The sequence below is a fragment of the Ambystoma mexicanum genome, chromosome 3q (genome assembly GCF_040938575.1).
Source record: "Ambystoma mexicanum isolate Mex_15411 chromosome 3q, UKY_AmexF1_1, whole genome shotgun sequence".
In the NCBI taxonomy this organism is placed as follows: Eukaryota; Metazoa; Chordata; class Amphibia; order Caudata; family Ambystomatidae; genus Ambystoma; species Ambystoma mexicanum.
Window position 1 is genome coordinate 46022190 of NC_090926.1, and position 25163 is coordinate 46047352.

At 46.0% G+C, this 25163-nt stretch overlaps 1 protein-coding gene across 2 annotated transcripts in view; it reads right to left on the minus strand.

The window, feature by feature from the left end:
• CARD10 (caspase recruitment domain family member 10) overlaps window positions 1-25163 on the minus strand; it is a 356289-nt gene that overhangs the window by 86589 nt on the left and 244537 nt on the right. For both annotated transcript variants that reach the window (XM_069653039.1, XM_069653038.1), the window contains exons 14-17: window positions 15247-15352; window positions 14965-15145; window positions 14601-14718; window positions 280-520 (exon numbers count right to left, since the gene is read on the minus strand). In XM_069653039.1, coding sequence (XP_069509140.1) covers window positions 280-520; window positions 14601-14718; window positions 14965-15145; window positions 15247-15352 — 646 coding nt within the window. The remainder of the gene's footprint in view (window positions 1-279; window positions 521-14600; window positions 14719-14964; window positions 15146-15246; window positions 15353-25163) is intronic.

Consider the following 25163-nt stretch of genomic DNA (forward strand, 5'->3'; position numbering starts at 1 on the left):
AGTTATAGGTTCAGTGAGTTGTGAGGATAAGTCCCATGGGAGAATTTGGATCTTAATGCTGGTACAGGAATTTATTTTTTATTGAGGCTTCTCATGTTGGTGACAAAATGCTTATAGGCCCAATGTGCAATGGTATGCTTTCTTTGGAGTAGGAAAAAATGATACTAGCATGTCCTGCATAATTATGGCAAGCATGGTCAGAGAGGGGACATGAATTTTGCATAAATATACTTTTATTAGCTGAAACCTCAATTTCAACCACTGATACATCGACCATACCTGCTGTAATTTGGGATAGTTCCTCTGTCCAGTTCCATTTGAGTAAGGGCATCAACACGGGCACAGAACCACTCAAATCGTCCCTGGAACATGGTATCGACCACATGCAGGATCTGCTTGCTCCTGACCCGCAGAGCTCCTGGTTCATTGGAGACACGGATGTCTAAGTTGGCACGGACATAAAAAGAGTCTCCGAAAACATGTTTCCCTCTGTCGAGCCTCTCCACAAGTCTTTCGTAACCTGTTGCATGAGAAGAGATCTAGTGTTACTTGTGCAACACACAGTCCAGCACAGAGATTTGCTGGATAATTGCAGCTGCAACATTATGCTTGTTCTCCCCTTGCCTCTCTGACCTCATCGTAACCTCCAGAGCCTACTCTGGTTCTGCCTAGTACTGTCCTGGCCAGAGGACACAGGAATCTTGAAATGTAGGCTTTATTGTCCAGCTGTTACTCCCAACATCAGGCAAATACAAAAGAGTAAGTTATAAGGACACACCCTGACCACTGACCGTCCACACCCTTCCAGCCCAACTCCCTATCTCTGTCACTCTTGTAACATCCACTCTACACCCACACACAACCGTTCCAATCTGACCTCATAGGGCCACTGACATAACAGCCCTGGGTGCTACAGCATGGCACCCAGCAACATCAAGCCACAATACCATCAACCCCATAGGCTTCCAGAAGAAAGAACACACTACTGACCAAACCGTGAAAAATGTTGTCAGGCACACACTAAGAACACAAATCACACAGACAAATGGTCCATCAAGCAACACCCATGCACGTTATCAGCCTCAGCAAAGACACGACCAGTGTGTGAACCCTCAGACTGCCATCTGACCTGACCTACACGCAAGAACATACATCCCCCATGACAGCTCATAAGTGGCCACCAAACAAGCTAAAGGGAAAAGTAACTACACTTCATAAGGGTAAACACAACGCAAACCCAGTGCATGCAGGCAGGCCGAAAGCCACGCAAGGGGCAGACACTACAACAACTACCACGCACTGGGAAAATATCTCAACCAGCTATGAAGCACTTCACAAGGTATGGTGTCAATAACCCATATGAACTACCAACACCACACCTCTCCTGCCAGACACAACAATAATTTGAGCCGAACTGAACCATGCAGCTGAACACTGATGGCGATCCATTCCAAATGTAGTTGCATCCTAAAAAAGAATCGAACAGCTCCCAACACTGCCAGTGACCCATAGGACATGCAGCTGTATAACCCTAACACAACCGTGCACAACCTGCTGTAGGAGATCCATGCGACGCCCAGCCACACCCAATAACAAAGAACCCATAAAACCAAAACAACACACTTCCTGGAACCCACCCAACCATTCCAGAGGATGATGGCACCCGCCATTCCCGTGCTACCCATGCAGGCACAACCTCCTAAACCCACATCAGGTGAACCACACTCATGGCACGCGCCCCTATGGTAAAAGACATAATTCCTGAACCCCAAACGGCCATTCCAGACGCCAACTGCTTTTCAGACTGAACCCACCACCCCACAAAAGAAAATGGAACAGGTTATTTGACTATGCTTGGTCTTGATAGAGGGGCTCCCAGACCTATTGTGATTTTTTTGGTAACTTGGGTTTCATGCTAAGTTACCCTGGGTAATCCAGACGTGAACCCCTTGCTCGCTGTGGTTAGGGAGGTACAGCTTCACCTCACTGATGAAGCAAGACTAGGCCGAAGCACATGTCTGGGGTAGCTGCTGGTACTCTTGTTCAGAGGAGAATTGCCTAGCATTTCAGTGCTAGACTGCCCTTGTGGGTGGGACAAAGATTGATATGTAAATGGATATTTCTCCTATGCGAAAGGTACAGTGAGCTCAAACGTGGTTGTAGACCCTCCCGAGTGGGCTCCTTTCCACAGAATAGGTTATTTGGCTGTGTTCTTTCTTGGTAGAGAGACTCCCAGGCCTTATTGTGAATTCATTATAATTAGACCACCCGAATACATGGGCCTGGAGACATGCTACCCCTTGGTGTACCCCAATGTATTTCCATCCTTTTTCAAGAGGATGGGATGCGGAATGAAAGCAAGTTGGGTTTCACCCCACCATACAAATGCTTGAAAATGAGCTGTGATGTTAATGGAAGGAGTAAGGCTTTTACTAATTTCATTAACATTACGGCTGTGATAAAAAATGACACAGAGAATGTTCAGAATGCAGTCAATACATGCCAGTAGTTATTGACTGTACTCTAAACATTCTAATTGGCTGAAAGGTGGTCAATAACAAACTCCATGTGGTAATAGGCGTTACCAAACCCAACTCAATGATAGTCAATGTATTGATTTAGGAAGTATGAAGGGCTGCATCGGACTACTTCTTACCTGTTAATCCATTTCCAGGATCCCCTTAAGTCAAATAACAGGCCCACTAACAAGCTGTTCTCTGCTAGACCTTCTACACTGCCCTCTAACGTATTGTAGTGATCTATGTACCTAGACCGTGAGCGTGATGAGTGCATGAGATCTCAGGTCCTATGGAATGCTGTGATGTAATGTGGAACCTAGGTGTGCTCTGGGTTCCAGAGAGGACAGTTGGGACTGGAGAGGGAGAGATGAGACTGAAAGGATGCAGCCATCCTGCTCTCCTGCCTTTTACCTACAAGCAATAAACTTCCTTTGATACAAACCTGGCCCAGTCGGGTTCCTGCATCATCAATATGACCCAGGATTCTCCAATTGCCTTATACTGAACGAAAATACTCTTAGAGAGATAAGCATAGATGATATATTACATTAATTCTAGACACTGCTGTGCCATGTTTATTGTATGTTGTGTCATGGTGTGTATTGTAGTCACCAGGCCCTAATTGCCACCCTGTTTTAAGAGTGCCTCTGGTACCAGGGATGAAACTCCTCGTCGCCTTGCTCCTGTAGCATTTATGCCATGGAATATCTAGTCTATTTGTATCACTATTTCTAAGAGTCAAGTACATCGTAAATTAAGTTTCACTTCTTTGGACCATCTTCTCCTCTGATCACATTTTTCGCATTGTCTTCAGTCCTTTGAAATAACCTTGTTTTAAGCAAACAGGTCTATCCTGAAATTGCGCCCCATTCCCCTGGCACATCAGTGCTTCAAAGAGCCTCACTTTATTTGAGCCGGTGAATCCGTCTAGAAGGGCAGCACTGCTTCCTCTGTACAAGATCTTCCTGGAAGATGTTGATGAAGCATTTGGCATGGGGATCCAGGCATACCCTGGGCCACTGTCTCTAACACTGCATCAAGGGATGAACCTGCTTGATCGCTGATGTGGAAGCATGAACCTTGGAAGTGGTATTCCCAAGGGATCTCCACGCAACCCATCTGATTTTAGCCCATGCTAGAAAGCGGGCAACACCCGTGGGGATCTCTGCCTGTCGGACGGCATCTGCATGCTGTCCCAGCCGGGATGCATGCTGAATTCCCTGCATGCAAAAGGGAAACCGTACAGACCAGATTTTCCAATGGAGTTTCAGCTCCTGGTGGGGAATGCTTTACAAACTGAGGCGGATCTGGGAAAACCTGCAAGGAAAGCCAGCTCTTTCTGCGTGCTTTCCCTCATCCACTGTGTTCAGCCAGACACGCCGCTAAGTGTTTATCTGGGTCACTCTAAACACAGTGTGTGTTTTTCCATAGTATTTCACTCATTTCCAATAAAGGGTTCTATTTGGATAGCTGTTCTGCTTAAAAAACACTTGTATGGTCTTAGCAATCTTCTCCCCATGCTTTACATTTGTATCCACGGTGCCTTAATGTCCCAGCAGGGCACATAGAAGACTTCTGCCTCCCTTAAATTGTATTGTATGTGCAGGGCACATAGAAGACTTCTGCCTCCCTTAAGTTGTATTGTATGTGCAGGGCACATAGAAGACTTCTGCCTCCCTTAAGTTGTATTGCATGTGCAGGGCACATAGAAGACTTCTGCCTCCCTTAAGTTGTATTGTATGTGCAGGGCACATAGAAGACTTTCGCCTCCCTTATGCTGTATTGTATGTGCAGGGCACATAGAAGACTTTCGCCTCCCTTATGCTGTATTGTATGTGCAGGGCACATAGAAGACTTTCGCCTCCCTTATGTTGTATTGCATGTGCAGGGCACATAGAAGACTTTCGCCTCCCTTATGTTGTATTGTAGTCTTTGGACTTATATTGTATTGCACTCCCCAACGGCGTCCACGAGGAAACCAGAAAGGACTATTTTAACAGATTTTCTCCACGTTTCACCCCAGATATCTTTGTGATTCCTACTTCATAAAATGTAGGTGCTAGGTGCACACACAGGCTAACTTGGCACTAAGGTTCGTTTTGTGAGAAGTGTTTTGCAACTTTAAAGGGCCCAAGATATTACCAAGATGACTTTATTAAACTCTGCGGCCACTATGCCCTTTTTTCGCTGCTTCCTTCAACGCAGTTTGGCATGAGTGGACTATTCCCTAAACACTGGTTTTAAACTCCAGTAGGAGCCCTAACGTGGCTACTTTCCCTATGTTTGTCTCTTCTATGGATGCATGAATCCCCTCCATGGAAAAATCTTTTCCAAATGTTGTTTGGACGTCTTGCCCATGACAGAGAGTTGCTTTCCATGAAAGTATCCTCTTGGTCTTTCATGTGTTCCCCTGCTGACCTATACAGAGCCTTGTAAAGTCTTAAAATGCTTCTTTGATGTCGGATGGCTTTCTCAATTATCCCTCCTCTTATAAAGGGGCTTTGGAGCCTGAAGGCATCATGCTCCAACCACCTCTGTCAATCAAATTCCTTTGCAGTCTTAGAAAGGGAACTTCTGCTATCACACTCCTACTTCTAACAGCAATCAACATCATGCTGGGTCTCACAAAGGGGTCTGCTACTATAGTAACCGGTGTGCAGGGATTATAACGAATGCCTAAAGAGCTAATACCATTATAATAAACCTAAAATAACGAATTCCTAAATAACGAATTCCTAAATAACGAATTCAGAAAAAAAACTAAAAAAGGGTTGGAAGTAGGGATAGTGGTTTTAGGGGTTGGCGAAAAGTATTTTTACTGGGGGGTCATGAGGGGGAACTCCCCATTAAACAACTAAAAATTAATTTGTAATTTTGGAATTCGTTATTATGGTATTCGTTATTTTGGATTCATTATAATCACTTGTAACCATGGTAACCCGATGACTGTCACTGACATCAACCCTTGACTGTGTTTCTGGGATGGTATGGAAGGTAACGTATGAGTAAAACTGTATTGTAAGTGTGAATCAGCTGATGGTATCAATATTAAGCAGGCTAATACTATCGGCAGCAGAGGTAGACGTAATAAAGGGGTGCAGGCTAAGGTTGCTGTCGGAAAAAAAGTTGCATGTCCTGGGGAAGAGGGAGAATAAGCAGGGGGAAAAGGGATAAGAAATGATGGGGAAGAGGGCATTGCGTGCGGCCATGAAGGAAAATCATTTTGTTCTTGGAAGAGTGAAGCACAAGGCAATGAAGGGTCATCCAGTGATGACTCAAGAGAGAGACAAGCAGATGTATGAGCAGAGATGTCAGGAGTAAAAGTAGGAGAGGAGAAGATGATAGCATGCCATCCTCAAAGCCGTTTTAGGAGAAACCAAAGTAGTAGATCTGATGACCTAGGAAGGAGGATATGGTCTCACTCAGTGGCTGCCACCAAGGAGGGAGGTTGTATCAAAGGTGGCCATGTTCCACAAGATGTTGAAGGATGGTGGGGAAGAAAGGATGTCACCCAGTCTGGAGCAGTGTCCTTGTTGCCAAGGTCAGCAAAGGTCTAAAGAAGAAAAGAGTTGTCTGCCATGCAGAAGGTGGGTGCGAGGTTCAGTAGTATTAGTATAGAGTGTAGTTTGCAATGGGAGGCAGAGGTCAGAAACATATAGAGTGGGCTAGGTCCAATTCCGTAGAATGACAGCTGTGAAATGTACATTGGAGAGGGTCACAGTGGTGCCCAGATCCAGTTAAAGATGAGTCATTTACTAGTGTTATAATTATGGGCAGGAGGCGAGATACATGATGGCATTTGGCAGGTTTATTAGGGTCAGTCAGGGGCATTGCAGTTAATCACATTAACACCACCGGCATTGATGTCAACAGCATCCCGCGAAAAGTACACTGAGTAAAGCCCAAGAAGGAAGAACGGTTAGGGCCTATCTCAGCCATCAAAATAAATTTGACAAGTAGAGCTTGCCGCCTGCCATGCACTAAAAAAAGTGTATTTCAAGGGAAGACAGGAACCCGTTTGGACACATCTCCCGTGTGGGCGCATATGAGACGGCATCATCCACAGGCTTGGCAAAACGAAGAGTTGACAGGTCAGCCTCCTGCCCCTCCACTGCAGGAAATGTATTCATTTGCAACAGCATCCTTCACAATGACACTTTACACTTTACAGCAGTGACAGTGCAAGTGCTGTTAGCTGTGGACCCCTCTGGAGCAAGCACAGTACTGTTCGCTGTGGACCCCTCTGGAGCAAGCACAGTGCTGTTCGATGTGGACCCTTCTGGAGCAAGCACAGTACTGTTCGCTGTGGACTTCTCTGGAGCAAGTATTAAGCGTATAAACTACATTTCTCTTCTTAATCAGTTGGCCACGCCCCCCTGCTGCGTGAATCCCATTTAACCTGCAGCGATGGCGAACAAGTGGGCGCGCACACGTGGAAGTGCCCGTGCAAGTGCTGTTCGCTTTGTACCCCTCTCGAGCAAGGTGAACGTCTACCAGCAACACTTGGCCTCTCACAACAGTTGCTAGAGACTTGGACTGTGCTGACTCTTTTTAGAAGGAACAGTTTACTTACTTTTCCATTTTCTTGCTTTTTTCTTGCAGTATTGAGCGTATAAACTACACTTCTCTTCTTAATCAGTTTGCCACGTCCCCCTGCTACGTGAATTCCATTAAACCTGTGGCGCAGACGCACGTGCGCAGACGTGGAATTTCCTGTGCAAGTGCTGTACGCTGGATCGCGACAACACTTGCACAGTGCTGGGAGTCTTGTCTATTGCCCCCTGTATGCTTGGCCATGAGCAGTCCTTTTCTATCCTGGCTCCCCCACTTGCTGCATAGCGCCTGTGTGAGCTTAGTATTATTGTATATTCTTTGAAGACTATCAGCCACTTGGTATAGTTTGTGGAAACCTTACCAGTGTGGTCGGTGAACCTTGTGTAGCCTGGACAACTATTGTGATACAACTTACTGTGCCTGCGAGCCTGTGAGTGAATAGGCCCCCTGAACCTCCGCTTTATTCTGTGTGCAGAGGCAGCGCGCCGCCATGCTTAGTACGCTGATGGAACTTAGATCAGCAGAGACTCCGAGCTCCATTATTAACAAACGTTCTCTTATGGCAACCCCTGCTTGTCCCCCACCCAAGAAGCAATCAAGTTCAGCTTCATTGGAATGTTTCCAACGTCCCAGCGGGGCCTGTGCCTGTAAAACTATCTCTAGACCAGGGCGGTTAACTGATGTGAAATTAGCCAAGATTGGCAGTTTCTTTTGCAAAATAGATCGTACTGGAAATGATGATTTGTGCCAACTCAGTGCGATTGATGAAGAAAATAGCCAGTGTGAATTGGTAGAGTAACTGAGCTCTAACCTTCCGTGCATTGGATCTAAGCTATTCTCTCAAGTGCTGCAGATACCTACTGAAAGGGGGGCTGTGAGTGATATCTGTACTTCTATTAACTGACCAAATGGGAGCAAATGTGTACATAATGAAGTGTCCACAGCTGAAGTAGATGCTGTGGCTTTGCTAGGAGTGAGTGTGTGTCCCCCCCTGTTGCCTCTTCCCCGCTGTTGTTACACTGGAAGTGCCCTCTCTTAGTGTGATGGCTGAGAAAGAATTGACCCGAAATCTAATAGCTCCTATTGTGTGCAAAGTAGTATCCCTAGACACATATGTGGAGGGCTCCATGTTAGTAGACCAGGTAGTAGAATCATTAGGAAACAACAAAGATATTATTGATTCTTTCTATAGAGATGATCATTTAAATCCTGTAGATCAAGCTACCAACCTGGTGAAAGCGGCCATTTTGTGTTCAACCGAGATAGAGTTAGCAGAAAATACTACTATTAGAGTTGAAATCGATCGACCAATGGTCAGATAATACAAAAATATATACCCACCAGTTCCGATGTGACCCCTTGTCCAGGTATGGTGAATAATACAGTGTTGAACATGCACCCTGCCAGTATATCTGACTATCAATCTGATATGAGCTCGGTTAGTATGAGATCTAATGAAATGTTCGAAGCTCTAGAAAATCTTCTGACAACACTAGTTGCCAATTGTGACAATATGGAGCGCAAACTTGATGTTCACTCCCTATTGCTACACAAAAGTATTAATAAAGGCAGAAAAGTCCTTAGGAATAGTTGTACAAACACAGAGAATTCCCCACTAATAGATATTCTACAAAAACCTGTGGTGAGCATGAAGAACATTTGTAATGCTGAACAACTAACTGAAGCAGGTGAAGGATATAACATTACGGAAAAAAATAGAAGTCCCTCAACTAAAAATAAGAATAGGAATCATAGCAAATTTAAAAAAAACAAATAAAAAGGAAAGGAAATCCTCACAAGCAGCCATGTATAGCGATAAGATCATCCCTCATATCAATAACGGATGCATTATTGAGGACAGTTCGACATCTCACATAGAGGGAGATATACCAGAATCCCAGTCAGCAGCAAATACAACTAAGCGACAATCACAGAAACCCATCCCGCTCTCTTGTGAGCCCTCTAGCGACGGGGTGCATGCTGCTGCAGTACATGCTACCCCTGAGAGACCACCGCCTAGAGGACCAATAAAAACCGTGCTTACCAATGACATTAAATGTTTCTTAGCAAGTCCAGTACAGAAGGGGTTTTCGCCGTCAACTGTACCTTGACAGGGTGCACGTAAAACTATTGTAAAAAGAAACAAAGAAGGCAAAAAAAGACACAGGGATATTGGATACTGTGTTAATCGATATACCGAATATTTTCGAAGAAACAAGAGACAGAGAATATGTTGACAATGAGAGCGTTGGAGCTCCAATTAGTAACTCATCCATTCTCAACAGTGTGAAACCTGTGGTGGAATCTGCCGTAATTGAATTCAACAATGAGATCATGGATAAGATGGACAGAAATGACTATGTGAATGACCCCCAGAACTAAACACATGCTCTCCAATTCCAGGCCATAGAATACACTAAAGAACTTGTTCTCTTGAATAGAACGCGTGTATTGGAACTATGCCAATCTATTGTCGCACTACGTATTTTGTCCTCCAAAGACTTCAAAATAGTCGATCAACTAGTGACCTCAGCGACAGTGACCTCTAATGTATGGTGCACAAATACTTCCATACTTGAGTACATTTTAACTCATCCTAGTCTTTTTAGGAGCCTTGGTTACTCCTGTAGCGAAATATCGATGAGCAAAGTGAAGTATCTGACAAGCTGCATTAACCCCCCTTCTGATAGGGATAAGTATATGCAACTAGCTGACAACCGTGAGAAAGACAAACACAAGATATTGAGGCAGCCTACATCTGCAGTCAACAAGAACAGGGAGAGTATGATAGGAGCAGACCCACTAGGAGAGAAGCACGAAGGCTACCGGCAATGGTTGCCGGTAGCTTTTTAAACCCACTTTGAGAAAACGTCTGGATGACATTGATGTGATGATGTCATGGAATACGAGAGGGAACTCACACTTTTTAAGTGAGAATGGCTTGCTTGCCAATATTCAACATTTGCTTGTGTTGGCCATACAAGAAACATGGCTTTATGAACAGTGTGAAATAGATGGGCAGTGTACAATACAAAGTTTAGCAACCAAGGGACCTGGAGGCCGGACGAAAGGTGGACTATTGACCTCTATTAGGCACCCTTGGATAGGACGTAATACGAACTGGTTTACCGCTATCGGGTTGGCAGTGTTAGTAAGGTGCGACCAGATAAAGGGCCCTTCAATATTAGTGGTGAACATGTATAATTGACCTAACAGAGCATACAATAAAGTAACTATTGCTACAATAACTAGGATCTTGAAAGAAAGTGATCCAGCCACTCCAATCATAACAGTAGGAGACTTGAATGCCAAGATTGTATATTCTAATGAGTTTGTGGATGATAGGCACTCATCTGGCCCTCCAGAAAATGGCCGCCCCAATACATAAAGTATAACTTGGGCAAATGTATTTCTTAAATATCAACTGATTCGCTGAATGGGAACTTGCTTAGTGACTGTAATAGAAGCGCAATAAGAAAAGCAAAAAATTGGACCAATTGATGAAAGATGACAATGTACTCTGAATTCTTTTTACTTAATTCGTAGAAAAATGATTTTATTTCATCATATACAATTACATAAAAAAATCAATGTCCATATCTAAAAAAGCTCATAGCCTTTGCCCCATCATTCATACACTTTCATACGTTCATACCTACAATCTCTCTATTTTGTTAAAAAATTTGTGTCATTAACAATATCAGCATATCATACAATTGTGTTAATATAATGCGCTTGCACCCTTTCCTATTTACAAGTGTGTCCCTCTGAATTTATTACAGGTGATCTAGCAGTCGACACGTATTTCAGTTGGTTTTAAACAGGGCATAACATCTCTCGCCCTTCAGTTGTTCCAACCTTTGTCAGCACTGAGGCAAATTACCCACTGTGAATTGCCCCGCAGATGGATGGGGTGAGCAACGTAATCTACACTGCACAACTGTTGCAGGGGAGTACAGATATTCTGGGCAATGTCACGCATATACTCTGTCACTGTCACAAATTCAGCTGTTTTTTCCTTTTTCTTTTTCTAGATAATTCTCATTGTCATATTGCAATGATCATCTCATGGGTTTAGAGTGGAGGATCGTCATCTTATTAATGGATCTCCTTGCGCAGTTTTTAATAGTCGCAGGTTCAATATAATGTTCTTTATAAGGCTTCTTAAATGGTCAAAAACTTCATGGATGTGTTCACAACATGTGTTCGTTAGTTTAGTAATTAATTGCTGTTATCGGTTTCGTGAATCTTCACTTAAGCATTTCCGTTTCTGTTTCAGACGCTGGCAGTCGCGGCAGTGTGGACTCCTGCAGGGGTAACTGCTGGGCGTTAGTTACCTCTGCGGGAGTCCACAGTGCCGCGGGAGTCCACACTGACCTGTGCCTCAGAACCCAACGCGAGGTTTGACTGCTCGGAAACCCTGCAGTATACCCCAAGTTTGGTATCAGCATTCTGGAAAGGCTTGGGTTTCCCGCAGGGCACATTTAGGTTACTTTGCTCACCCTTATTTGGGGTATTTTTTTGTGAGGAGGTAATAAACAGAACAGTGATATGGTTTGAGTCAAACACCACAGAACACACATCAATGGATGCAACTGGCCACACTGTTATTCAGATAAACTCTGGCTGTGAAAATAATTCCTGGCCTAGATGCTCAGAGGCACAACCAGGTGACTGTCTGTTCAGATAAAATAGGGAAGGAAAGCATTTGATGTCACCCAAAATCAGTTCCCATTCTGTGATGTCCTATTTTGAAGGTGTGCCTTTATAGTGACTACATCCCACAACAGGTATGTGTTTGTAGGAATGATGGTGTGAACGTATAGAAAAGGTTACTAGCTCTGCCATTCCTCCTCTGAAATACACCACTTTTACCTCACTCAGCATATTATATCACCACTGTCACTTCTCACCATAACTCTAATCATTAGCCACTCACAACTCAACCTATTTGAACCCACTTCTACATAACGTACTATAACTGCCCTAGAACTCACACTAACTCCTCAAAGCTCCCTTGAACTGGCTCTTGTGGCTGACTGTCTCACCCTACCCATACTCATGGCAAACCCAATCACCAGTATGTAGTACAGACCCCACATCATCCCACCAAGACTAGCTGCCTCTCATGGCTCGCCATGACTCAACTTGTACATCGTCATTCACTCTTTGGTATCTGTCATGGAATACCATCTGTGAAGGTGTAACATCCTTAGCTTTTTTGATTTGTAGCAGTGCAATGATGCAAGTCATTCTGTCCCTGTCAGCGAGCTCCAATAAGAAGACTCACTTTCATAATGGTTCCATGCCAAAAAAACATAGTGCACCCATGTACCTTTGCTGGGACTGTCTCTTGACATCATCCAGAGACAGCCCTTCAGTGGCAGCAGGGCAGGTCAAAGGTCACACATGCAGGCCTGGACAGAAGTGCTGGAACACAAAGTTCCAACAGCCACATAGGGATTTTTAACTGTCTGCACCTTTGGTGGCAAATTATTACATTGTGCACCCCGGCAGCCTGTTGGCAAATTCATATCTAAATGTAAGCCACACCTGGTTATGACATGGTGGATAATGAAAGTATACAATTATAAAGCTGAAAGCATTTGGATGTCATGATATTGTCAGCTTGATGAGGTGACTCATTCATGACAGGGGTGGGTGGATGTATGTCTTTACGTCTTCTGCATTCACTTTGCCATAAATTCACTTTATTATTACAGGGGGGGCTTTGCCCCTTTCTTTTCTAACCCATATTCTTCTACCAAATCCAAACCCTAACCTTACAGCTAACCTTTCCATTCCCATTACTACCTTGACAATGTGAAGATGCAGACAAAGTAAATGTAAGTAGAAGTAAATATACGAAGAAATAAATGTCTGAAGTGAATGTAGAAGAGTTAAGTGTAAAAGAGTTTTTTTTTTTTAGGCAAAGTAAAGGGGGATATTCGATGGGTGTATATTATCCATCTGGCTTGGGTCTACCGACAACAACCATTTGGGTCCTCCCCCAGGAAGCTTCATTTTGATTTCCCCGAGAACAGGTGAGACCTTGCTCCAGGAGGCAGGAACCCCCCCTGCAAGGTCCCCTGGGGGACTGATGCATCTTGACATGACAAAGGCCTGTTAACACAAGAGTGCTGATTTCTGGAGACTTTTTAAAGGGGTGGACAATATCAGCCACAAGGAGAGGTTTCGTCCAGAGAGGGGTTCCAACATCAAGGATTTTGCTGGGGCTCCCCAAAGCTCCTGACCCTCCTCGCCTCCTGCAGACAAGGCACTCTATGTATGACATCAGCAAAGGAGGGTTGTTACAGCAGCCAGGCTTGGACGCCTAATGACAGGCTTGCTTTGTTTCAAAGAGAGGTTCCCCGTAGTTGGTTAATCTTTCCACTAAAAGACAAGAAGCATTCAACTGGAACTCTCTTGGGATATGGTCTACTCCAAAGTCCTCAGCCATAGAAGTGACGACATAAGGCTCCAAGGAAGAGGAAAGATCTTCTCCCTACCTGTCTCAAAGGCACTTTGGGGCTGAAACTGCAGTGTGGACAAGGCCTACTGCAACTGAGCCACTGGTACCCAAGTTCTCTCTACAGCACCTATTTGGGTAGGGCAGAAGAAAGGACTCAGCTTGCCCACAGAGACCCTGGACTGCATCTCCCAGCAACCCAGAATTCAGGGAACAGCCATGGGCCCTTGTTCCCACCTCAAGCCACTTGTGAGCTACTCTGACTTGGCTCCTTCGTGTCCCAAGCTACTTCCTGCCACATGCCATTGCTACTTGGACCACACCACGTGCTGAACCCAGTTGACAAGCTAACCAGCCCAATGCCAAATCACCACCACATGAAGTGCCTGGAACACTGGATCAATGCCTTTGAGCCGCAAAGACAAGGACTAAAGGTACTTGAAGAGGCCATGTCCCCTTTCTCTCCTTAAAGGACCTCAGCGATCTTTAAGCCCCTTTCATTTCCTTTTTAAAGACAACTTCATGTACATGACATTTTTGTACTGCCTGAGCACCCCTGTATTCAAACCCAGAGTGTTTTGCATTATTCTAGTTCCATTAAAGACGCTATTCTTATAGATCTTTGGTTGGCCATTCTTTTATTTAGATACTACCATTCTGTTGCTGTTTGCGTTGCATCTGCGCCAGCTCACACCCCTCCTGAAGAGCACAGCCTTCCCTCAGTCAACGTAACCAAAAGAAGGGAAGTAGGTATACCTGTCAGGCTGGGCCTTTTTCACCTTTATAATTAGGATCACTGCTGGTTGATCGGCAGGCTGTGGCCGAGTAGTCCTTTTCGCCACTACGCATCCCTGTGCTCCTTCAGAAAGGTAATCATTTGGTCACAGTCTCCAAGAGCACTTACCTTGTCCAACACCAGCACTAATTCTCGCACTTACCGCTCCCACCACCAGGATTTCTCATGATCCCGCTCGATCAAAACTCACTTCATCTGCCACGTTGTGAAATCCGCCCTTCAACATCCAACGAAAACAGCGTCTTAATGCCCTCAGACTCACCCTCTTTGTCCACCCTGAAGGTCAGAGCTGAGGCATCCTCGCAGAGTTGAAGGCACAGGTGGGCCACCTCTTTGGTACAGTGCTCCAGAGACAGGGGACTTACTCCAGTGGCCATCAACTGCGATAACGGAGAAAGAAGATGTGACAGAGAGAAAGATATGATCGAAAATCGGAGGCGAGCAATGGTATTCTTTTTAGACAAATTGAGACAATTTCCCACCATGCTCTGGGGCACTGCCTCAACAAGCCATCATTTAAATATTTCTTGCCATAGCTCTTTATTTTCAGGCGTGCTTTAGGAGGAAGGTTAAGGACTCTGGGTACACATAAATAGAATGTCTGGTCTCTCTGGTCAACACCCTACCTTCAGTAGGCGACAGCCCTCGCCCAATCCAGCCTTCTCTGCCTCCGAAGCAGGTTTCACCCATTTCACGTAAATCCCCTTCATGTTTCCACCCACGATGGTTATGTTGCCTGCAAAACCCCCAACTCTGTGCTCCGCGTTGGTGGAAAGGTTCTCTTCTGAGAGTGTGATGGTCAGCTGTCTGCAGAGAGGGAAAGAGGAGAGAGTGTTGAGGTCTGCGAAGAAGAGGCGAAAGGTAAGGGGGTCCCTAAACAGGTCGAGGTTAGTCACCCAGGCTCATACCTGGGGTGGAACTCTTTATTTGCCCAGCTGTCGCGTAATCTCCGGGTGCCCGAAGGGCTTGTCGGGGAGGCGCTGCAGGAGTGCAATGGGGTTGCATTGCCGTTCCCTATCAAAGAGATATTCAGGGCATCAGGATTCTGAATAGAATATGTGCAAACATTTTCAGATGACAAATACATATAGTGTGCTGGGGGCATCACGCAAACTAGACATGTACCTGTTCTGCCTTCCCCCTTGCCAGACCCTGTGTGTGTGCTATGAATGTCGCTTGGGACTGCTCTCCCTGGGTGGAAGGGAGAGCCGGGAGGATAGCTCAGGGGCAACGTGCTAGCCTTGGAAGCAAGACGACGCAGAGCAACACAGGTTCGATCCCCGGGTCCGCGCTTAGAAACATCTGGGTATTAATCGCCTTATAAATGACCAATTACATTACCAATTACAAGGTGCCAGTAGGCCCTTCTAATGTGTAATTGATGCTCTGGCAGCGAATAAAGGAGCTCCCCTAGAAACTCACCTGATGGCTCAAGAGTTATCCTTAAGGAGTGCATTAGTGCCCTGGTGACGAGACGTCCACAAGAGGGCCAAAGTAAACCGAAGGGAAGGCCCTATGCATTGGGAAGGTCAGGTTAAGGGCATCAAAAATGCTGTTATACAAACAAGGAGCTGACCTCATCCCGGTAAATATATTCTTCTTATTATAACACACACTATTTCTTCCCGTTTGGTACTCTGCGAGCAGAAGGCTTAAGACTAATTCACCTATAAACCAATGAATGTTGAACCCAAATACTCTGGATATCTGATTAATTTGATATCCCAGGCTACCCCGAAGCATCCAGTGTTGCTGCCTTGGAGCGAAAGACAATACATAAAGGAAAATACTGTAATAGCTCAGTGACTATTTATTAGTTTTACAGTTGTTGTCTAACAAATGAACATGATCTCCCAAAGGAGCATTTACAAAGATGATACTTTCAAAAAGAAGCAGTGGTCATTAAAATGCACAATAAATTACATCAGATATTATAGAACATATACTCTGGTGTTGTCAAGAAATAAACATTTTCAAACACAAACTATCCACAAGGTGTATAGCTGAACGAACAGTCTATCTAATGAAAAATAAAGCAAAACAAAAGAAAGGAAAAACAAAGCAAAAACCCCAACACGTCCTGGTTGTGTATGATAAGGCAAAGCAACCAAATGCGACCCCCACCAGAGTCTGGTGTGTTTGTGGCCATGGCCAAAGAACCAAATGTCAAGTCCTAAGGTTTGGAGCCCAGGGCATAGGTGGTTCCAAACCAGTGCCAGCGGTCAGGTCCTCCTGGTGACTTGGAAGATCAGCTGATGGGAGGGCCAAGACATGATCCACACAGTGCTGTGGTGGGGGAGCAGCCATCTCAGGACCCACTGCCCGCCCCACCCCCACAAAGGAAGCCCCACCAGCCAAGTGTGTGTCAGTTGCATGTCATTTAACTCATGGCATTAACCCCCATTGAAGTCCACAGGTGTTGCCTCTAACTGATCATGACTTGGGCTGAGGTGTATGCTGTGGGGTGCCTAAGTGGCCCAGGCAGCCAATATCTCTACTAGCGATTGTGGTTGCAAAAGATGTTCACAGAGAATTATCAGCATTTTCAGTTCACAATGAGATATTTTAGCAGTAGCGATTTACAGTGCTGAAAGTTATCGACCCACCCTACAGCCTGTCTTTTAAGATGTGAATGAGCAAGGGCGTGAAGGAGCATCCAGTACCGAAGGGCCTCCGCGCATGCTGGAGTGGTTGGCTAGTGGAAGATGATGTTGCATGACTGTGCACCCCCATGAGACACTTTACAAACTTTCAGATGATGTCAGTAGGTCAGGCAAGGACTAATGGTGATGTCGTGTGCAAGTTGCGATCTTGACCCAACAGTGGGTCAGAGCAAAGGACCTTATCACACAGGCACGCGGCCGGAAATCGTTAACGTATGCCCAAGCATTGGGTAATGAAAAGCTACCTGAAAAGAGTAGGGAGTGTGCGGCATTGTGTAGTTTAGCCAACATTCAAGGGGACATATGGCCATGGCAGTCGATGCATCCATGTGTGGTAAACTGCAGTACTCTTCATGAAGTGCATGGTGTCCGGAGGAGAACTCATTTCTGCAGTCATAGGATGTGAAGTGAAACATGTGGTACTAATATTAGTTGAGTCATCATGATAATTGCTGTGGGATTTAATAAGTAAACTCGCAAGATATCAAGTCTTCCATGGAAGGTTCAAGCATGTGACCGTTCGGGCCGGACACTATCGTACTAGCAGAGTTTGCTGTAACCTACAATAAGGGAGAGCGCTGTCTCATATTTCACTGTTGTTTTCCTTCCACGGGTGGACTGCTGAGCTCCCAGCTGTTTGTATTGTGGTTCTGCCTGGAAATATGTCATGCTAATGAATAATTGCCAAACAATTGAACTGTTCAAAAGGAAGGCATTCTTCAAGTTTAACAAGTACCAAGGGTAGGAATAGTTGCATGCACGATTTATAAAAGAGGAGATAGCGCTAACCCCTCTATTTACCGGCTGATAGTGCTGCTTGAGGCATATAGTAAGATATTTGCGTCGATTGTGCTTCAGCACCTGGATGCCTGGGCCACAGAGACCGCAAGTATCTCCAAATGGCAAACTGTTCTCAGGCATCAGATGTTGACATCGCTGAATGGATTAGTCATCAATTCAGTATAGCAACTGGCATGGAGCGGAAGGCATGAAGCAATCTATGGGGCCTCCCTCGATTTGACTGCAGCTTCAGTGTCCTGGACCGAGGGCCGTTATGGTGGAAATTGTCAAGCTTGGGTATTCCGGTTGGTCTCCTCAGTTTGAGAGTCACTCTCCACTCAAGAATGGTGATCCAAATTCGATTTAACAACAAGGTGGCCCTATCAAGGAAAATAACAACTGCCAGGGGTGTCAGACAGGGATGCAAGCTCAGTCCCTGTCCATTTAATTGATACCTTGCCGACATCGAGGAGGCCTTATGTGCTGCTTTGCTAATTACTCCTAAATTGCAACATTTGCGTTATGAATGGCTCTCGTATGCAGACGATTTTAATTTTGTTTCGTTGCCACTAAAATTGGTCTTCAGCGCCTGATTTCTTGCTTTGTAACATTTATGAAAAGTTCATGCGCTCACTGTGAATCCTACAAAATCAACAATAAATTGATTTACAAATAGCAGAAAGTAGTGCAATTTTCAGTGGATAATAGGAAAATGGTTGGTCACTTGTGTGGACTCATTCATCTATTTGGGATTCCCAGTGAATGCGAGATCCTCTTGGATAATAGTCTTGTCTGGTTGAATGAGTGAACCACGAAACTGATCACGCAATCGGAAATGATTGACATAAAGTTTGCTAGGTTTTCTCTGAAACCAGTTGTTAGATATTATGAGGTAAAAATAGTTCCTAAGCTCCTGTATGGTATTGAGTCTCACCCATTTGCTATTCTGGAACACCTGATCATTGTGGAAAGTGTTAAGACGGATTTCTGAACTCTGTCCTGGAGGGGCAGAGGTTCAGAAGGACAGCCTAGTTTCTTGGAACAGGGTAACCGCTGGACAAGCCAGACCAATCAGGGTAGCGATCGCGGCGGTCAAGACTAGGTCTCAAGAGGGGTGAGGGTGACTGAAAGCCCGCAATGAGCACACAAAGCAAGGACACTTACAAATTACTCCAAGCAGGTGTTATATTAAAATTATATACACATTTATTACAAGGCCTTTGTAACATTGACCGTAGCGAGAAATCACAATAAAACTCAAGTAAACCAACACATACCAAAACAATACAATATATATACAAATACAAACGAGTCTAACGAGTTAGACGCACGAAATGTGTAGACCACCTATATGGGGAGGAAAACAGGCAGTGCGAATAATAATTAGACCCAGTCCGCCTTCAGAGGCACCTAACTAAAAGGAAGTACAAGCCCTACGAAGAGTGGAGCCTTGTGCTCAAAAGTACCTGCACACGCTGGTGCCAACGGGCAAAAAGGGGAGTCTCTTCGAGGGAATCAGGCAGTTTAGTTCGGTGAACAAATGAAGATGAACAGAGCTCGGTGACTCAAGCGCAGCCTCCACTAGGGGCAGAAGCAGAGCGCGAGTACGGAAAGGCGTGCTGTTAGACACAGCGGGGAAAAGCTATGGGCTCCTGCAGGAGGGCGACCAGTTCCTAGCGATGCTACTCACCAGTCCCCGATGCAGGCAGACCCAGGCTTCTCTGCGTCAGTTTCAGTGCTGGCAGGTTCAGATACGAGCAGGAGACGTCTCGGCATCGTGTAGATTCCGCAGCAGCAGAAGTTGAGTTGAGGATGTCCCAAACGCAGTCAACCCGCACAGTTTGTTACCACAGCAGGGCAACGGAGCGGCCGTGTGTATTTCAGCCAAATGTACACTACTCACTTCAGAATTGGAAATGCCAAATGTACGAATCGTGTGAGAGTGACAAGGACTCGTAATACAACACAACCTGACGGCGGTTACAGAACAAGACTCCTGGGTAGGCTGGTCAGTCTGCTGGATGGCCCAGAGACACTTCCGAAGGCGTACGTGCAGGAGATGGTGAAGGTGCCGAGAATAGTTGTTCCCACTATTCCAAGGGTCGAAGTACCAGTACAGGCCTTCTCGTTCGATCCGAGGTAGAAAGGGTTTCACAAAGCGACAGCAGTGCAGAGGAGCAGTCCTTCAGCGGGTCACCAGCGATTCCTCAGTTCAGCCTTGTGGTTGCAGGATACTTGGCTCCTGTATTCCTTTGTTCGTGAGAACTCAGGAGATCGACCTGGTAGTGGTGTTTCCAGCCCCCTCTTATCCATGGTTCCCTTCGCGCAAAAACAGAGGGGACCCAATGGGAGATCCGCTCATAAAACACTCACACCATATGTGGACCTTATCACGGGCCACGGGGGTCCCAGGCATTCAGACCACCCTAGACTCTCTGGTGCCCAGGATATGTATTGGGACCAGACATCCCAGCCCCCCATCCTGGAGGCACACACAAGGCCTGTAGAAGCCCGCAAAAGCATCTGTTTCACGGGAAAGTGCATGCCCAAATAAGGAAGGCCCCGGGTCGGCTCGACCTGGGGGAGGTGAAGGGGGCAAGACGGTCAGCGGACAGGACAAAGAGCCTCGTGGTCTGGCCATTTTGGAAGCCAGGCCATCATTTTGGGCTAAGCACGAGAAATGCGCTTAAAACGTCAAAAGGAGCTCAAAAACACAAGAAACGATTGCTGCCACCAATCCCATCCGTGATTCACTTGCACCATTCATTTACAATCCAAAGAGAGTATCTAGGGCCTGTAGAAGACTAGAGACCCAAGAGAGCAGCAACTTAGCTTACAGTGCCCTCTTGTTCCATGTTGCGCGAAAGCTGCAACATGATAAAGAAACTACGGAAAACATCGTTTCCTGGTACTGACTGTCTTAAGTGCATGTCAGTTTCCCCGTAAGAATGGAACAAAAGCCCAGAGGAGTGCAGCAGAAGGCTGCACTTCTCTGGCAAAGTCTAGATCCTGGTGAAAACAGCAAAAAGTTTAGGGGTTGCCACATGGAAGGAAAATTACCCACAATTAAGAAATCTTTCCTAACACTCGCCCCTCCCAGACTATGGACAGGGGGAACTAATCCACCCCTGGATGAGTCTTGTGTTCAGGTCGGTTAAACTTTCTGGACAACCCATCAGCATTGCTATGTTGGACACCTGGCCTATGCTCAATAGTGAAGTCGTAGCCTTGTAGACTTATGGACCACCTAAGCAACTTTGGATTCTCTCCTTTCATGTTCATTAGCCACTTTAAGGGCTTATGATCAGTTTGTACAGTGAAGTGGGACCCATAGAGGTAGGGCCTTAGCCTCCGTAGGGCCCACACAACAGGGAAACATTCTTTCTCCACTGTGGACCATCTGAGCTCTCTGTCCTTAAGCTGGCGACTAATAAATCCAATAGGGTGTTCCTTACCCTTCTCATCTACTTGCGATAGTACAGCTCCTATCCCAGTGTCAGAGGCGTCCGTCTGCACAATAAAAGGTCTTTGATAATCAGGGGCCCTGAGGACAGGGGCCTGGCACAAGGATTCTTTTAAGCCGTTGAAGGCCTTCTCACACTCGTCGTTCCAAGTTACCTTCTTGGCTTTCTTTGGAGTAGTGAGAGCAGTCAGAGGGGCAGCTATGGTGCCATAGTCTGCCATGAAATTGCGGTAATACCCTGTGAGTCCTAAGAAGGCTCTCACTTGGGTCTGTGTAGTGGGGGTAGGCCAGTCTTGTACTGCTTGTACTTTACTGGGAAGAGGCTGTATCCTCCCTCCACCTACTTCATGTGCAAAGTAAACCACTGAGCCTTGTCCAATCTGGCATTTAATAGCCATTATGGTCAAGTGCGCTTTCTGAAGAGCCTGGAGCACAATCCTGAGGTGTTTCACATGGTCTTCCCAGGTGGCACTGAAAACTGCTATATCATCCAGATATGCAAGACAGAATTCATTCAACCCATTCAACACATGATTCACAAGCCTCTGGAAAGTGGCAGGTGCATTCTTCAACCCGAACGGGATTACCCTGAATTGGTAAAGGCCGCCTGGAGTAGAAAATGCTGTCTTCTCCTTGGCATGTTCTGCTAAAGCTATTTGCCAATAGCCAGCAGTGAGGTCAAACGTGCTGAGGTACTTGGAGGCACCCAAAGTATCCACCAGCTCATCTGTTCGAGGCAAGGGGTGTGCATCTGTCTTCGTGACAGCATTCAGAGCCCGGTAATCCACGCAGAACCTCAATTCAGAAGTGCCTGCCTTTGGAACCAAAACCACCGGGCTGGACCAAGGACTACTAGAGGGTTCAATCACCCCAAGGTCTAACATCTTATTGACCTCGGTCTTAATGTAAGACCGTACTTTGTCTGACATCCTGTATCCCCTACTTTTGGTAGGTACACTGTCTCCTGTGTCTATGTTATATTTGCACCAAGGTGTCAAACCAGGCGACTGTGAAAACAGGGGGGAAAACTGCCTAAGCAAACTTTTCACCTGAGCCTGCTGATTAGAAGTCAGGTGAGGGGCCACTCGGACACCCTCAAAGGAGCGATCTGAAGGACTGCTTTGGAACAGGTCAGGGAGAGGTTCAGACTCCTCTTCCTCAATATCTGAAGCCAGTAGCAGTGCTGCGATTTCGACTCTTGGGACGAAAGCCTTCAGCCTATTTATGTGGAACACTTTTGGAGCCTGTCCAGCCCTTCCAAGGTCCACTAAATAGTTAACCTCACCCAGGGGCTCCACCACTGTGTAAGGGCCTGACCATTTGTCCTGTAAAGCTCGAGGCCTTATGGGATTCATGATCAGGACTTGCTGACCAGGTGTAAAGTTGATGAGGGAAGCTTTCTGGTCGTACCAATGTTTCACCAGCGCTTGTCCTGCCTTCAATTTATCACTAGCCAAGCCCATCAGAAGTACCATCCATTTTCTGAGCCCCAGCACATAATCTACTACGTTGGTAGTAACAGGGGGAGTGGGCATCTCCCATCCCTCTTTGACTATGGCTAAGGGTCCCCGTACAGGATGACCGAACAGAAGTTCGAAGGGGCTGAAGCCAACACCCTCCTGTGGTACCTCTCAGTAGGCAAACAGTAAGCATGGTAAAAGAAGATCCCATTTCCTTCTCTGAGGTACTTCCAGAGCCCCAATCATGCTCTTTAACGTTCTGTTGAAACGTTCCACCAGACCATTGGTCTGGGGGTGGTATGCAGAAGAGAACTTGTAGGTGACCCCACATTCTTTCCACATAGCCTGCATATACTTCGACATAAAGTTGCTGCCTCTGTCAGACACAACTTCTTTAGGGAAGCCAACCCTTGTAAAGATGCCAAGTAACGCTTTTGCAACTGACTTGGCAGTTACGGTTTTCAATGGGATGGCCTCAGGATATCTGGTTGCATGGTAGACCAGCACCAGGATAAACCTATTGCCTGAGGATGTTTGCGGGTCAAGGGGACCAACGATGTCGATCCCTACCCTTTCAAATGGTATTCCCACAACTGGGAGTGGTACCAATGGAGCTTGGATTGTCGAGCCAACCTTACCAGATAACTGGCAGGAGGCACAACTCCTGCAGTGACTTTCTACTTGCACCCCCATCTTGGGCCAATAGAAGTGCATGGATAACCTTTGCTTGGTCCTCTTAATACCAAGGTGACCAGCAAGGGGCACTTCATGCGCCAACTGCAGGAGGAAGGGTCTTACAACAAGGGGAACCACCAACCTCCTATGGTCTCCTTCTGTAGACTCTGTGGGCTCACTATACAGGAGTCCACCTTCCCAATAAATCTGATGCGTCCCAGGAGGTTCACCCTCAAGCTGGTAGCAGGCCTGTCTCCTTAGGCCTTCCAGAGATGGGCACTCACGTTGGCCTTTACTGAATTCGTCCCTATCAGGACCACCTTCTACTAACAAGTCTTTTAGTTCAGGATGGTCATTGGGGTCAAATCCTTCAGGCATCGCCACCTCCTCGTCAGGCCCGGGCAATTGACCAACTTCCTCCACCGCAGTGGTAGGCGAGCTCGGGGGAATATTCTCTTTCCCTCGACTTGACTTGTTTACTCCTTTTGCCTTGGGTCTCCCCTTCGGCTGGGGCGGCGTATTGGTCTTGGCCAATGCTGCCCGTGCTTGAGACCGTGTGTAGGGTCTGTCGGCAGTGTCTCCTACAAGCCCTAAAGCTCTGAGATCATTACCTAACAAGACCTTTCCTGGGACGTTTCTCTGAATGCTCACTGGAATCCTGACTGCTGTACCATTTAAAGTAAGATTTACAGGTATTACTGGGAACATATGGAGTGGGCCGTCAGCCAACTTAGTGGGCATCAGAGTAGCTCTGGCAACTTTCTCTGAGTCTACCAAGGTAGAATCCACTACAGTTCGACTGCACCCACTATCCCTAAGAGCTGGAGTATCTACTCCATTGATCAGCACACTGTCTTTAAAGTAGTGCTTGGTATTATCTGGAATCCTAGCATAAGCCTCTGCGACTTTAGGCTCCCAGGAACCCAGGGAAACTAAAACTACCTCAGCTTCTGTCCCGCTAGGGAATGAGTCTGAGGAGAAGGATGCTCCTGTAATCTCTTCTTCCTCGTAGGAGGAGAAGGCCAGATTAGCGGAGTGGACCCCCAAAGGTTTAACCTTACACCGGGGATCCCCCTTCACGTGGTCAGTTGCTCCACAAGCAAAACAAGATCCATTGGGTCTGTTTACATAGGGAGGCTTATTGTAACCAAAGTTCTGTTTCGGAGGCTGACCTCCACTACCCTGTGAGTTCTCTTGTGTCTTACCCTTATTTTTCTTTTTGTGGCCCTTTTGAGAAGAAGATTTATCAGATTCTCCACCCTCCGTATCTTTGGACTTTTTCCCTTCCTCCTGCTTACCAGGATGCGTTTTGTCCTTATGGGACACTCGATGTGACACCCATAAATCTGCGGCAATGGCAAGCTTCTTAGGATCTATCTCCTTCGAATCGGCCAAATGCTGCTTAAGCTCCGGGGAAGAAGATGCAAAAATATGTTCCAGCATGACAAGACTTATCATGCCTTCAAAGGTAGAAACTTTATAACCTTCGACCCAGCCAGTCAAGTTTTTTAAGGATTCAGTTACATAGGATACCCAAGTACCACCTTCTTTTTTCTTATACTCTCTGAATCGTTTTAAATATTGGGCAGGAGTCTTTCCGAAATGAGAGTTTGCTTTAATATTGCGAAATCCGCTCGCTCAGCCTTCGACATTTCCATAATGGCACTACAGCCAGAATGTGGCAGTCTGCTCAGTAACCAGGCAATCTTATCAGCATTGTCAACTTGTTGAACTTCGCATGCATACTCAAACGTATTCAGCCAGTCCATAATGTCATTCTTTTC